Source organism: Pseudopodoces humilis, chromosome 31 (genome assembly GCF_049639895.1).
Source record: "Pseudopodoces humilis isolate 2021_Gansu_Grassland_sample_001 chromosome 31, ASM4963989v1, whole genome shotgun sequence".
Classification (NCBI taxonomy): Eukaryota; Metazoa; Chordata; class Aves; order Passeriformes; family Paridae; genus Pseudopodoces; species Pseudopodoces humilis.
In genome coordinates this window covers 1,809,071-1,823,128 of record NC_142230.1, presented here as the reverse complement: position 1 = coordinate 1,823,128, position 14,058 = coordinate 1,809,071, and the positions used below count along the sequence as shown (strand labels likewise).

The 14,058-nt window shown below is 54.4% G+C and overlaps 3 protein-coding genes across 4 annotated transcripts in view; 2 read left to right on the top strand and 1 right to left on the bottom strand.

The window, feature by feature from the left end:
* Positions 1-395: 395 nt before the first annotated feature.
* PMF1 (polyamine modulated factor 1) lies at positions 396-3,603 on the top strand. The gene is made up of 5 exons (XM_005532375.3): positions 396-547; positions 753-858; positions 1,555-1,655; positions 2,005-2,200; positions 2,524-3,603. Exons 1-5 carry the CDS (start codon positions 396-398, stop codon positions 2,575-2,577), a joined length of 609 nt encoding a protein of 202 aa, XP_005532432.1. The 3' UTR covers positions 2,578-3,603.
* Positions 3,604-3,743: 140 nt separating this feature from the next.
* BGLAP (bone gamma-carboxyglutamate protein) lies at positions 3,744-5,330 on the top strand. Of its 2 annotated transcripts, XM_005532376.3 has the most exons (4): positions 3,744-4,468; positions 4,745-4,789; positions 4,874-4,940; positions 5,072-5,330. In XM_005532376.3, exons 1-4 carry the CDS (start codon positions 4,408-4,410, stop codon positions 5,202-5,204), a joined length of 306 nt encoding a protein of 101 aa, XP_005532433.1. In that variant the 5' UTR covers positions 3,744-4,407; the 3' UTR covers positions 5,205-5,330. The 2 variants fall into 2 exon arrangements, with proteins under 2 accessions (XP_005532433.1, XP_014116330.1); XM_014260855.2 differs by lacking the exon at positions 4,745-4,789.
* Positions 5,331-7,003: 1,673 nt separating this feature from the next.
* SMG5 (SMG5 nonsense mediated mRNA decay factor) overlaps positions 7,004-14,058 on the bottom strand; it is a 28,044-nt gene continuing 20,989 nt past the window's right edge. The window contains exons 18-22 of the mRNA XM_014260908.2: positions 13,187-13,346; positions 12,714-12,804; positions 12,095-12,169; positions 11,667-11,805; positions 7,004-11,293 (exon numbers count right to left, since the gene is read on the bottom strand). Of these exons, the coding sequence (XP_014116383.2) occupies positions 11,210-11,293; positions 11,667-11,805; positions 12,095-12,169; positions 12,714-12,804; positions 13,187-13,346 (549 nt within the window). The 3' untranslated portion in view covers positions 7,004-11,209. The remainder of the gene's footprint in view (positions 11,294-11,666; positions 11,806-12,094; positions 12,170-12,713; positions 12,805-13,186; positions 13,347-14,058) is intronic.

The following is a 14,058-nucleotide window of genomic DNA, read 5'->3' as shown; positions in this document are numbered from 1 at the left end:
GGGTTGGAAGCGGGAGCGGTCGGGTCGGGGGGGCCCCGCCGAGCGGCACCGGCCCCGCCCGGGCCGCGCTCTCTCGCTTCCCGCGCTCTCTCGCTTCCCGCGCTCTCTCGCTTCCCGCGCTCTCTCGCTTCCCGCGCTCTCTCGCTTCCCGCGCTCTCTCGCTTCCCGCGCTCTCTCGCTTCCCGCGCTCTCTCGCTTCCCGCGCTCTCTCGCTTCCCGCGCTCTCTCGCTTCCCGCGCTCTCTCGCTTCCCGCGCTCTCTCGCTTCCCGCGCTCTCTCGCTTCCCGCGCTCTCTCGCTTCCCGCGCTCTCTCGCTTCCCGCGCTGGCGGCCGGTGGGGGCGGGGCCTGGCGCCCCGGCCAATGGGCAGCGGCGGCCGCGCGCGCGCGCTGCGCCATGGCGGCGGGCGGCGATGGCGGCGCGGAGCTGGCGGAGCGCGGGGCAGCCGAAGGCGGAGACGGCCCGGCCCCGGCGGCGGTCCCGGGTCGTGCCCAGGTGTTCGCGACCGTGGTGGACACATTCCTGGAGAAGCTGGTGGCCGCCGGGAGGTGAGGCGGAAGCGGGGTCGCGCGGAGCGGGGAGGGACCCCTGACCCCGGTCCCAACCCTGCCGTGACCCTAGGCCCACACGGATCACCAGGAATTGCTCTGGGCCTGGTCCTGACCCCGGCTCCATCGTTAACTAACCCTGACTTCAACCCCACCGTGACCCCAGTCCTGATCCTGCCCTCCTTCCCCCCAATCGGTTTTGCAGCTACCAGAGGTTTGTCAACTGCTACCGCTGCTTCTACAAGCTGCAGCCCCAGCTGACCAGGAGCATTTACGATCAGTTCATCTCCCAGCTACAGGCGTCCATAAAGGTGAACGGGGGAGTGACACGGGTGCCTGGGGGGCTGTGGAGGGGCTTGGAGTGTCGAAAAGGGGTTTCAGAGCCCTGTGAAAAAGTGCTGAACAGGTTGATATTAAGGGCAGCAAATACTTTTCCTAAATGGTAAAAGCAGAAAGCTGAGGCTGCTGTCCAGAGCTCTGTCTTCCCCAGAAAAAGCTGTAGGATCATTCAGGTTGGAAAATACCACTAGGACTGTCGAGTCCAAGCATTTCCCCAGCACTGCCAAGACCACCAATACACCACGTCCCTAAGTGCCACATCCACACATCTGTTAAATACCCCCAGGGATGGTGATTCCCAGGCTGTAGGCCCTTCATCCAGTACAAAGCTGGAAGGACTCTGGATAAGGGATGGAGGGATAGGACAAGGGGAAATGACTTCCCACTGCCAGAGGGCAGGGTTAGGTGGAATATTGGGAAGAAATTCTTCCCCAAGAGGGTGGGGAGGCCCTGGCACAGGTTGTCCAGAGAAGCTGTGGCTGCCCCATCCCTGAAGGAGTTTAAGGCCTGGTTGAACAGGGCTTGGAGCAACCTGGGATAGTGGAAGGTGGAATGAGATGTGCTCTAAGGTCCCTTTGAACCCAAACAATTCCCCGATTCTATGACCGGTGAAGGCTCACAAGCAGAGTGGTGCCTGTGTTTATTCACTTTGTGTCCTTCCTTCACAGGAAGAGGTCCAGGAGGTGAAAAATGAAGGGAATCTGGAGGGACTCTTTAGTTCACTGGATAAGATCGTGGAGGAGGCAAAGGACCGGGAAGAGCCTGCATGGTATGGATGGCCAGGGGTGGGGGTCATATTCCTACAAGGGCAGCAGGTGGTTTCTGGGTGATTTTTGGGTACCCTGTTGACCTCATGCTGCAAGGGAGGGTCTAAAGGCTGCTCTGTCTTTACCACTGTATCTTTACACCAGGCCTGAAACACACAAAAATCAGTTTAATCTGTGCTTCTCTGGGAGTTCCCTCCAGTGGGGCTCCACACTGGGTCCCTGCTCTGGCTGTCCTCGATTCCCTGTGCCAGAGGAAACTATGGGAGCTGATCCCACCTGTTCAGCATCCAGCTGGGCTGTGTGGGACTAATCGCTGCACTCTGGCTGCCTCACGTGCTCCTGTGTGCCCAGGCGGCCCAGCGGGATCCCGGAGGAGGACATCCGCAGCACCATGGTGCCCTACCTCCTGAAGCACCGCTCCCACCTGTGCAGAGTTCTCAGGGAGAAGGAGGAAGAGAACAGGAAGGTGGCTGAGTCTGTGTTAATGGGGAGGAACAGGATTGCAGAGTTGCAGCAGCTGATCCAGGCTCGCCAACAGGCCTGGCAGGTAAAAAAAACTGCCAACATCCTCATAGCACCTGCTGGAGAGGGGCTCAGTGGGGCCTGGAATGACTTTCAGACCTTCCACTTCTCCAAGACCTCTCCAGCAGCCAAGTTCTGCTGAAACTTTAGTTGTGGACATTTTCTCTGGAGGTTTCAGGTGCTTTTCCTTGTGCGGTGGGTGGGATGTGGGGTGGTTCTGAGGGAGATGAGGGGGTTCTGCACACGCATGGGACAGCAGTGTATGACACACTCAGCCTACATTCTGCCCTGAGTGTGGCAGGGTGGGAGAAGCATCATGCTGAGGTCTGTGGGTCGTGTTCCTTCCAGGCAATCAGTAAGGAGCAACAAGAACTCATCATGACATTCCAGGAGCCCCAGTGAGGCTGCATGATGTCCCACAGGCTCTGCTGAGACAGTTCATCATCCCAAAGCACTGATGGGACAAGGTGCACGCAAAACCCAAACTGAGAATCGCCCCATCAGGCCACTGGAGACTGCAGAGTGACTTAAATGGCTGCTGGATTGGCACGGTTTGATCAGATTTGGTGCAGAAAAAATACCATTGGGCTTTCTGGAAATGGATGGCAATTCCCTATTTCCTACTCATTTAGACAGAGAAGAGTGTCACAAAGTGTGTCTGTGCTCTCATCTGCTCCACTCAGTGCTGTGGTACTGAACCAGGCCTGGTTCCAGTTTCCAAAGCTACATTTGGGGTTTTGTAGCTGTTTTAGTTTTGTGTTAGACAAAATTTAGTGCCTTGAGCCCCAGACCAGGAGCCCACAAGCCCCTCAGCAGTCACAGGGTGGGTCACAGGCAATGCTCCTGCTGGTGCTTGCAGGTTCATTCAGTCTCCGTGTGTTCAAACCACTGCCCATTGCAGATGTGGCAGCAGCTGCTGCACCCAGCTTGTTACCATTCATTCTGTTCTTCAAATTATTTTCTATCCCTGGTCCTCTCCCAGCAGCCTGAGGTATCTTGGGGGTCTGTGAAGAGGTTGGAACAGCCCTGCCTGCACTTTGTGAGTTTTTGTGGCACAGGGGTTTAATGTTTTTCTCTGGAACTTTCTAGAACCAGACTGGTTTTCCCTACCCAGAGTTGTCTGTTACTGCCTCAGCGGAGGTTTGTGGGCTGGGGAAGCAAGGGCTCCCAGGATCTCCCGGGCAGGGCCCCAGGAATGACGTGTGCCTCCAGCATGAACAGGTTGTTCCTTGGGGCGAGGCAGGGAATGAGGAGAGTCCCCCCTGCACCTGATGAGGACGGAGAGGTTCTGAGTCCAGCAGCCACTGAGGTCAGGTCTCCAAGGAGAGGCCATGCCCTGTGACAAACGGGGGAGCAGCAGTGGCCGCTTGCACCACATCCCAACCTCTGTTTACAATTAAAGGCTGCGTCAGAATGGCTGCAACAGTTTCCCCTCTGCTGTGTTGGAATCTCTATGAATTTGGGCTGTTGTTCCCAGCTTGGCTCCTGCTGCGTTCTTGGCCCACATACTCTGTACTTTATGGGTTTGTCTTACAAAGGCTCTGGTTCAGCAGTTCTGTCCGCCCTCTGCTCCAAAGCCTCCAGTTCCGCTTTTCGAGACAGGGCTGGGATTTATAGGATCAGAAAGTGGTCAGGATCTGAAAGAAGAATGTTATTCAGGGGCTCTGACTGCCCTGGCCACGCAGCATCTGCCCATGGCATGTGGCAGGGAGGAGCTGTGTGGAGACCAAGGGATAGGCACCTGCTCACCCTCCTCCAGGGACACAGTGTGACTGCCACGAAAGCAGCATGTACTGGTCCCCCAAAAAGGGGCCGGCAAGTTCCCACTGGCCCTGCACACGGAGGAAAACCCCACAGGTTTTGGCAGGAAAGTCTCCCCATGTTGCAGAAGACAATTCTGGGATCCAGCGGTGGGAGCCGGGACAGGGCAATGTGTGATGGGGGAGTGCAGTGAGGAGACCCCATCACCCGTGCCAGTGGGGCCTATGTGCTGCCAGGCTGGCAGGGCTGGGCCCACCGACAAATCTCCCCTGGCCTGGGGCCATTTCCCCCCCTCCCTTTGTGGGCTCTGGCTGGGCATAGGGGGACCAAGTTCATCCCAAACCACAATTGCCACCTCTGCCGGCGGATGTGCTGGAAATAACCTTGGTGGGGCCATGCCCCCCCTTGCCAAGGCCACAAGACCCTATAAAGACAGCCAGGGCTTCACTCAGCACAGCACAGGAAGGCACCATGAAGTCCCTCATCCTGCTCACCCTCTTGGCCCTGCTCACTCTTGGCCTCTGCCGCAGAGGTATGGGGGGTTCCAGGGCTTACGGGGACAGTGGGGGTGATTCTGTGTCCTGGGAAGGGCTTGGAGGAAGAGAAGGGACTGAGAAAAAGGTGGAAAGATTTGCTGAGCCTTGGGGTGGGGGGCACAGGGATGCAACAGGGAGATAGGGAGCAAGATATCCTTCAGCAGATTGGGGGTTTCAGTGAGGGATCCGAGCTCCAAAAGAAGTGGGGTGAGAGCAGAGCCCACCTGGGGCCTCTGTGAGCCCACCTGGGTATCCCTTTGTGTCACTTGCAGCTGCTGATGGCTCTGCCAGCATCAATGACTCACCCAGCTCCAAAGGTGAGTGACCACGGCTGCTCAGCCCCACTACCCTGGGGAGAGGGGGACATGGCCCCCCCCCGACCCACCACACTGTCCCTGCAGCCTTTGTCTCCAGGCGTGCCAGCGCTGAGGTGGTGCAGAGACAGAAGCGGAATTATGCCTATGACAGGTAGGGATTGGTCCTGGCTCAGGGATCACGGCCCCCAGATGAGGGGAGGCTTGCTGGATCAACTCCTCTCCAGGAGCCTCCAGCTCCCATGGGACCCCCCAACAGCCCCTGGGTTCCCCATTTGTCCCCAGTGGTGTCTATGGAGCCCCACGGGACCCACTGGAGGCCAAGCGTGAGGTGTGTGAGCTCAACCCTGATTGTGATGAGCTGGCCGACCAGATTGGAATCCAGGAGGCCTATCGGCGCTACTATGGCCTGGTGTAGCCCCAGCCACCACCTTGTGTTGTGGGGTGGGGGCTGAGCTCCTATAAACCCACCTCAGCCCCACCCCCATCTTCATCCTCTCACCCTTTCTGTCAGCCCTGGAAAGAAATAAATGCAAACGGTGGAGCCTGTTCCTTCCCAAGCTTTGGGGCATGGGTGGGTGGGAGGCTGCAGTGGATGTGCCCCATGGCACCCCACCCCACACAGCTGAGGACTCCTGATTTCCCTCCCTGTGTCCCCCCAGGCTCCGAGGAGGAGCGGTGCTATCGCCCCCAAATCCTGCTTCCAGCAGTGAGGAGCCCAGAGCTGCACCATCATCATCATTCCAGTTTAATTTAAAGCTGTTTCTCCCAAGCATGAGGTTTTGGGGAACAGCAGAGCTGCTCCATGCACCCCAGGACCCTGTGGACTGCCCAGGAATTTCATCACAAACCACCTTAATTACTTACTAACCTTGACACACACATGCACACTTACACTGCAGGGTCCCTGCATAGGATGACGTATTGTCCCTGCCCCAAATTCATGGAATCGCTACTGGTTTGCATTGGAAGAACTAAGGCACAGACTGGGTGCAGAGGGTGTTGGGAGAGGGACACTGCAAGACACCCCATAGCAGGGCCCAGCACAAAGAGGATGCTGCGTTCTCGCAGGCTCTGCAGCCCAGCCCCTCACACACAGTGTAAAGGGTCCCTCCAGTGCCCACCCCAGTGGGGACACCTGGGGTGCAGCTGGAGCCACTGGGGCTCTGGGGCAAGGCCACAGTCAGAGCACTGATGATGGGAGTGTTGCCCACAAGGGCCAGCCTGGCAGTGCCAAAGGTGCTTGGGATCCTGGTGGGGCTTAGGTGGCCCCACAGCCAAACCTGCAGACATCAGAGGATGTCCTCCAGCTGCGAGGAAGTGCCCAGCACAGAACAGATGTGGAAAAGCTGGCAGCTGTGTCCTGCCAGGCTGAGAGGCCATCACTCATGGCTGCTGGGGCTCCTTGTACAGCTCCTGCTGCAAGGGGCTGCTCTGGGGGTGGGGGCAGAAGCTGCAGCAGTGGGGAACACTGGGGGTTGCTGCTCACTGATGCAGTCAGCAGCACAAGGCACTCAGGTGGGATGTGAAGAGGAAGCTGGTGAGCAGTGCAAAGAGGAGTTGGATGGTACCTGACCTCAGCTTCATTCCAGGCACAGTCACACCAGTGGCAGGGGCGGATGGTGAGAAGCAGCAGGGAACCCTCTGGAAGCACCCTGGGTCCTGACTTGCCCTGGGCCACCCTGACTCACTGGGTAGAAGAGCAGAAATTCAGGGCATGAATAGTGATTTATTTTCTCTCCCTACCTCCCAGCTACCCTTGGCACCAGGGCATGGTGGGACCCTTGCACAGCCCAATCACCAGTCTTGCAGGCCCCAGCCCACCCTCTCCCAGAGCCTTAAATGGACATTGGAAAGTCACTATTTTTAAAATTTACACTTTCCCTATCTCCCGCTTCTCCACCCCCTTACTCCTGTTAAAAGTGAGCTGCAAAGGCCCCGATGAGCTACTCCAGGTCCTCATGCAGGGTCAGGGTGCTCCTGTGACAGCAGCATGCAGAGTTCTAGCAAGAGGATGAAGTCATCCCAAATGGCAGAGGCAGCAAGGGAAATGCAACTCCCATCACAGGGATAAGGAAGGACCCACCTGCACTTCTTTACTGAAAGGTTTGGTCAAAAGCATATGCTTGAGGGTGGATTTACAGATGGAAAATGCACTCAGCCCCAGGGCTGCACTGGAAAGGTGGGATGGGCTGGGAACGACTACAGGACACAAAGTACAAACATCTGATATTTTATTAAGCCAGTTGCTGTGTTCAGACCATGGTCAGACATATGCTGGGAGCCCCAGCCCCTCCTTGCCCAGCTGGGCCCCACGTCCCCTCATCCCTCAATGAGAGCGATCCTCCCTGGCTCTGCAAGCCTGTGTGCCACACGAGGGCTGAGGAGAGGTGATTGTCCCTCGCCTCAAACCTCCCCTCACTGCAAGTGGCAAGGCTGGCAACACGGCCCCGGTGCCAGCCTGCTTTGTCCCCAGCCTGGCCAGTGCTGCTGCACACCAAGAAGGAAAAGAGCCCTAAATTTGAGATGTGAGACAAATACTGAGGCATTGCAGGTGGCCTCAAGCCAAACAAGGATGGGAGCAGAGGAGCCACTTGGAACAGCCCATGAAACCATGGAGCAGAAGCCCAACAAGCACCAGTGACTGTCTACCATGGTTTTAGGGACAGCCCAGCCAGCCTCAGCCACCACAGACCTGTGTTCTCCCAGCATGGGGTCATCCCAAAAACCCCCAACAGCTCAACAGGGTGGTAATGAAGAGAAAAACCAAACCCAAGAAACACACCAGAACACATAAGAACTCTTGTTTTCAGCCCACAAGATGGTTTTTGTTTGCTTTCCTTCCCAGCACAGTGGGCACTACTTGCAGCGGACTGGCTTGCAGCTGCTCTGGGGCGAGCCTGGAGTTTGTGCGGGATCAGAGCTCCACGGAAGGGCTGTGGCCAGAGCCTGCACAGTCTCCATCCTGCCTGATGCTCTCCTGATGAGGCAGCTCACAGTTCTGGCATGGACCAGGATGCACAGGGTGGGGGGCTCTCAGGGAGCCCCTGCTGCAGCACCAAGGCAGCCACAGGCCGCACAGAGCCTCCCACAGACCATCCCGTTCCACACCGAGACCCACTTTGTATCAGCAACCACCATGCCAGGGGAGAAATGCAGTGGCCCTTGGACAGAGCAGATCTGTTCAAGGAGGAAACTCCAGCTCATCCTGAGTGCTGGGATGGGGGCAGAGAAGTGCCTTCCTTTACCCCAATCCTGAGGATGACACATTTGAGTCCCCTCAGAAGGCCACACTTGCTGGAGGACACTACATGCCATCTCCCCAAGGCTGCTCTGCAGCCACACTACTCCCACACTGCAGATCCTGCCAGTTTTTCAGCTCCAGGTATCTCTGACTGGGCATGCAAATCTAAAAACCATCCACCAGGTCCTCAAGCAGAGCTGCGTGCTCTGGAGAGGAAGAGGGTAGCATAGGGACCCTTTTCAGGTGTCCTTTTTAAAGGTCACAATCCCTCCCCATCCAGCCCAGAATGGAAAATGCCAGGGGGGCAGACAGGATTCCCCACTGCATGGTGAGGGGTTCTTTCTCTCCTCCAGGTATGCAAAACCTTGGAATATTAAACCAATTCCTCAGGGTTCCAGAGCAGAGACTAAGTGATAGCTGTGAGCAGCCCCTGCTGTCATCATATGGCCCCACATGGGCTCACAGCAGCTCCACTCATTGCCTCTGGTTACAGAAATTTAAACTGGATCCTGTGCCCACACAAAGCCTCAGTGACTCAGAACACAGCTCCTCCTCACCCTGCCCAACTTCACAGCACTTGGCCCCCAGCTCCCTGCACAGCTGTGTGAGCTGCAAGAACTGAAAACGCTTGCCACCAACTGAAACACTTGCCATCAGTGAGACAGGAATTCCCTCTGGGCTGCTGCTTTACCTGTACTGCTCTTCTCTCCCCTCAAGATCCAGCCAGGATCTAAGGAATGATCTACCCAGAGTGAAGCTGAAGACTGCCCCCAGCTCCTCACTGCTTTGACCACTGCCCAGCAATGCTTCTCTTCACCAACCCCAAGTGCAGCTGCAAGGGTGACTCTGAGGCTCTTGGGACACACACATTGGGCTCAGCCCGCAGTGACCTCCAGACTCCTCTGCTGTGCTTGACAGCCAGGACAAGGCAGGGGTTTCTTCAGCAGCAGGAAAAAGCAGAGCACACAAACTCTGTGCCCTGCCACCAGACAAGGAGAGTTTCACCTCAAGAACAGTCCCACAAGATGATTCCCTTCTCTTTTTCCACCCCATTGAACAGAAATAATGAGCTACACAAACAAATGGCTTCAAATAAAACCACTGGAGGAAAGTGACTGGGAGCTTTACAGCCCATCTCAGATCTCCAAGAATCTGCAAGGTGTGCTGAAGTCTCTGACCTGCTGTCCTGAATATGACCTTTTCTTGGCTTAGCCAAGCAAAGCACTGTGAGTTTCAGGAGAAGCTGTAAGAGAAGATCCTGCAGGGAAACTTCTGTCCCTCACAACCAGCCTATCAGCCTCCAGGGATGGACCAGCTGTACCATGGAGGTTGGCATTTCCTTCTGCTGTGCTGTAAAGGAGCTGGAACTGGAATAGAAATGAATCCTCTGGTACTTGTGGTGGTATTTTTAGTTTATACCTGAAAACAAGGAACATCCTGCCCCTGCAATAGAACACACCATGGTCTGAGCCTGCACAGTGTGGAGTACATGACTCAGCTTCTCATGTTACTCTCTGGCTGTAGCGGCTTCTGGCTGGCCCATGTGACAACACAGACAGATAGAAGACTCCAGTGGTTTGTACTTGCATAGCTGCTGCTGGTTCATGTGGATGGAGACGTCTGTTCCACGGGCACACAGAGACAAGAGGGAGCATGAAGAGACTGCCCAGTCCCTCTGCTGCTGCTCTGCGAGCAACCTGCAGCTTCATATCCAAACAGCAGCCAAGTGACAGCGTGTCAGACACAGGTTGCATGAGATGCTCAGGATGGAGGTCTGCAGGATCCTTCACAGGTCACCTGGGGAACCAGCTATTCCAGCATCCGTCCAGGCAGCATCAGCCCTCCTGTTTGGGATGCGAAAAGCACGGAACAGTCCGTGAGCTCGGTGCTCCTGGGCAGCAGCGGTCATGGCACTGCCTCTGCCAGCCCAGAAGGACACGAGAAAAGGGGACACAAACACTCCAGCTCTGTCACCATCTCTAGCACAGCATTGCAGCAGTGGTGCATTGAACCAGCAGAAGATAATGGCTTTGAGATTCTCCTTCCTCCTCCATAGCCTACTGAAAGATTTAGTGGGGAAAAAAAGAAAATATGAAAAAGAGGCTTTGGGTCCTTTGGAGACATCTGCTCCATCCCAGTGTTGCAGTGCTCAAGCCAGGCATTTGAGCCTTAATGGTGTATAAATCCCACCCGGCTCTTCTCTCTCTTTTTGCAGTTCTGCCAGATTCCTCCTTTTCTCCAAGGTCTAATGCAAAGTGGGAGAAACTGGGGATGGAGTTACAGAGTCCTGTGGCCTCCCTGGAGCAGCGCAGTTGAACTCACGTTGCTCATGAAGCATGCAGCTCCCAGGGAGAGTAGAGTGCAACATGGGGCTGCTCCCTCCTCACAGGCCAACATCCCTTTGCATTGAGCCCACTCCATGGGGGCCTGGGAAAGGAAATAAATATGCTTGTTCTAAGACAAAAAAAATTATATTAAGAGCTTTCCCCCCCCTTTTAAATACAGTGTTTCCTTTTCTTTCTGACGTTGGAAGAGTATCCAAAACCCCAAAGGAACTCCTCTTTTTTCTTTTTTTTTTTTTAATATTATTCATATATATAAAAACTAAAAGTTAAAAGGAAAAAACCTTGAAAATAATTAATTCAAAAGCGGGGAGGGGGGGTGGGGGTGGAAATACTATCCATTTTCCTGTCCCCAGATTGCTGAACAAGAGCAAACACTCTTTGGATCTTCTTTCCCAAGGCGGAGGGTTCTGTTTCTGCCACACTGGTTTGATTTTGCTGAAGTTAAGTCTATGCTTTGAACCACCAGCCTGCTTCTGCTGGCCAAGCAAGCTTTGGGAGGAAGGAGGGGGATGAAGGACTGCCCGTCTCTCGCCCATCTCTGCCGACTGGGAGAAGGGCAGAGCTCTGCCCCGGCCATACCGAGGAGCCTCTCTCAGAGCAGTTGGCGCCATCAGAGCTGCACAGCCGTCTGGTCAGGATGCAGGTGGAGGGTGTCAGTGTGCGTGCCCACATTAGATTTTTTTTTAATTCGTTTGGGTAGGTATTTTTGTTGCTGTTGCTGCTGCTGCTTCTTCGTGTCTTAAGTGTCACCCAGATTGTTGTTTCCTTCGTTCAGACGCTGCACGTTGCGAGAGGGGGAGAGAAAGGTTCACCAACCCGATGCCTTTCTGACCATCAGCCCATCTCTTTCCACTGCTTGTAGAACTCCAGAACATTTTTTATCTCTATGTTGGCATTCGTGGCTGCCTGGATGGCAGACTGCAAGCAGACACAGATAAAACAGGTGGTTAATTTTTAACTTGCCCCATCAAGACAGCTGCCATTTCCAGCCTGGTGACTCTTTGGCAGCCTGGCGCAGCTGGAAGGCCAAATCCTCCCAATTCTCGTTGTTCTGGTCCAAGAGGACTGCACAAACACAAAATTAAGTTCTCTCACCTGTCCCAAAATACTCTATGTGACAAAATCAAGAAGTCTTGAGGGAATAAGGAATTCATATATAAACATATACTCAACATATAAAGTAACTTTGAGGAAACCAGGCCAGTTATTAAAGAAACATCTCTTGCCAGTCATTATTATATCCTTGCTAGGAAGCAGAATGGCTCAACTTGGCCAGACTAGAGCTACTGACCTGCATGGGCACCGAGAATGAGCTCGGGTCCTCCAGCTGAAAGCCTGTGATGATGGTGACCATTCCTGTGGTGTCATCCTCTCCACTGCCCTGGGACACTGTCAGTTGTTTGCAGCTGTCCAGTATTTTATAGAGATTCCTGACAGAAAAGAGAAACAGGGGAAGGTCAGCAGGAAGACCACATCTGCTCAGGACAGTAAGTGGGAAGCAGGGCTGCTTTCCTGTTCCCATTAAGGACTCTTCTGAGACCGTTTTGAGCATAGAGTGCTTTGTGTAACATGCACAGGTGGCTGTCCTTATCTCCAAGGAATTTCATCATTACTCACATAGAACAAGCTCTGCAACGGGTCCCAGTGCTAACACCTCTCCCCAAAGCCACCTGCCTGCTTCAAACCAGGCTCAGATACCTTCAGATGCTGAAAACTTACCAGGCATCTAAATCTTGTCTCTTCAATTTATGCCTCTCAAAGCTCTTCCCAACATCTTTCTGGCAACGTATGTACCTATGGAGAAAGCAGTCTGAGCTCATATGGAGACTGTCACAGGCTAAAGTCAGTGCTCCACAGCAGCTCCTCTGGGTGCTACAGGCCTTCCACCAACCCAAATTTAACACCCAAAGGTCCATGCAAGGAATCCTCTGTGAACCCCTTCAATCACATCCCTGCCTCACCACCATTCCCACATGCTGCTCAGGGTACTGCATGTATTAAGCCCTGCAGTGTGTCCTCTCAGTTGTGTTTCTGCAGAGCACTCATGCACAATCCAGCTCTTCCAGCACTCCCTGTGCAGTGGCAAAGGTCACTGCTCCAGTTTATACAGCAACAGGGATGCAACTCCACCATTGCTCAAAAGCAGCTGCACTTCACAGCTGAGCAGCAATTACCAGCACATTTGAAGAATCAGCTCCTTCACCACCTTTCCCTTCCTCAAGTCTGGCTTTTCCTTGGCCCACTCCTCGTTCTGCTCCAAGGGATCTGCAGCCTGCTCCCACCCAAAGCCCACCCATTCCAAAACCAAGGGAAAATCCCACCCCTCTCCTGCTCTCACCTGTTTCCCTTTTTAAATTCTGCCTCCAGATACCGAATGCTGTCCCTAGCACCGGCATTCTCCTTTTTCAGGAAGTCTAGGCCATCGATAACTAACAGAAAAAAAAAAACAAAAAACCAAAACCATCTTGTTTACAGTTCTACCTCTGCAAACTAATCCAGAGGAGTCAAGTACTCCCCATTCTACAGAACACTGTCCAATACATAGCTGCCATAGGCGAGGCAGAGGCAGAACAGGACCTCTCTCCTCTCAGCTCTTCTGACACACTCTGTCAAAATCCCAAGCATGGGCCACACATAGAACAGGCTCCAAAAGCAACACATCAAAGGGGTGTTGCAACTGGTTCCAGATGAAGTCAAGGATAAGAGCAGGAAGAGGGAAAGCCACCACCCAGGCCCCTGGGGCCTGCTCCTAGCATGGAAGGGACAGGGGCAGGCAGCCACTGCCAGTTACCTGCTGTGGAGTCCCCATACCTGTTCGAGGGATGATGATTATGAACCTCCCACTAGTGGCCAACTGCTTTACAAGAGCCAGGTGCTGGCAGAGGGCCTGGGTGTCCGGAACAAGGTAAGGAGACATGGCTGACTGCGCCTTGGGCTGCTGGAGACTTCCCTCCAGCTGAGACACTTCCAGCTGAAAACACACATGCAAAGACACTCACTTCACATTTATGCTGAAACAGACCATCAAACAGGGCAAGACTTGCCCTGCAAAGCTCCACCAGGCCTTTCCAACCTCCAAGCACACAGAACAGGGGGGTGGATGCAGCCGAGGGTCAGCAAGAGGAGACAGTCCCACTCTGCACTGCCCAGTGCAGCCCCAGTTGAGTACTGTGAACAGTTTGGGGCACCTTGATAAAAGGGGCATCAAAATACTAGAGTCCAGAGTAGGATGACCAGGATGGTGAAAGGCCTCAGGTGGTTGAGGTCACTCAGTTTGCTCAGCTTGGGGCAGAGAAAGCTGAGGGTGACCACCTCATCACAGCCTACACCTTCCTCGAGGGGGTCAGTGCTGAGGTGCTGACCGAGGTGCTGACTTCCTCTCTCCAATGACTAGCAATAGGACATGAGGAAACGGTACATTCCATTTTTAGCTTCATTGCTGCATCAGGGCAGGTTCAGGCTGAACATCAGGAAAAAGTTCTTCCCCCAGTGGGTTGCTGGTACCTCCCCAGGAAAGTGGTTCTTACACCAACCCTGCCAGAGCTCAAAGAGTGCCTGAACAACACTTTCAGGCATTCAGTTTAAAGTAGCCCTGGGAGGAGCAAGGACCTGGACTCCATGATCCTTATGGGATCCCTTCCAACTTGAGATATTCTACAGTTCGATCTATGCAGAATGGACTT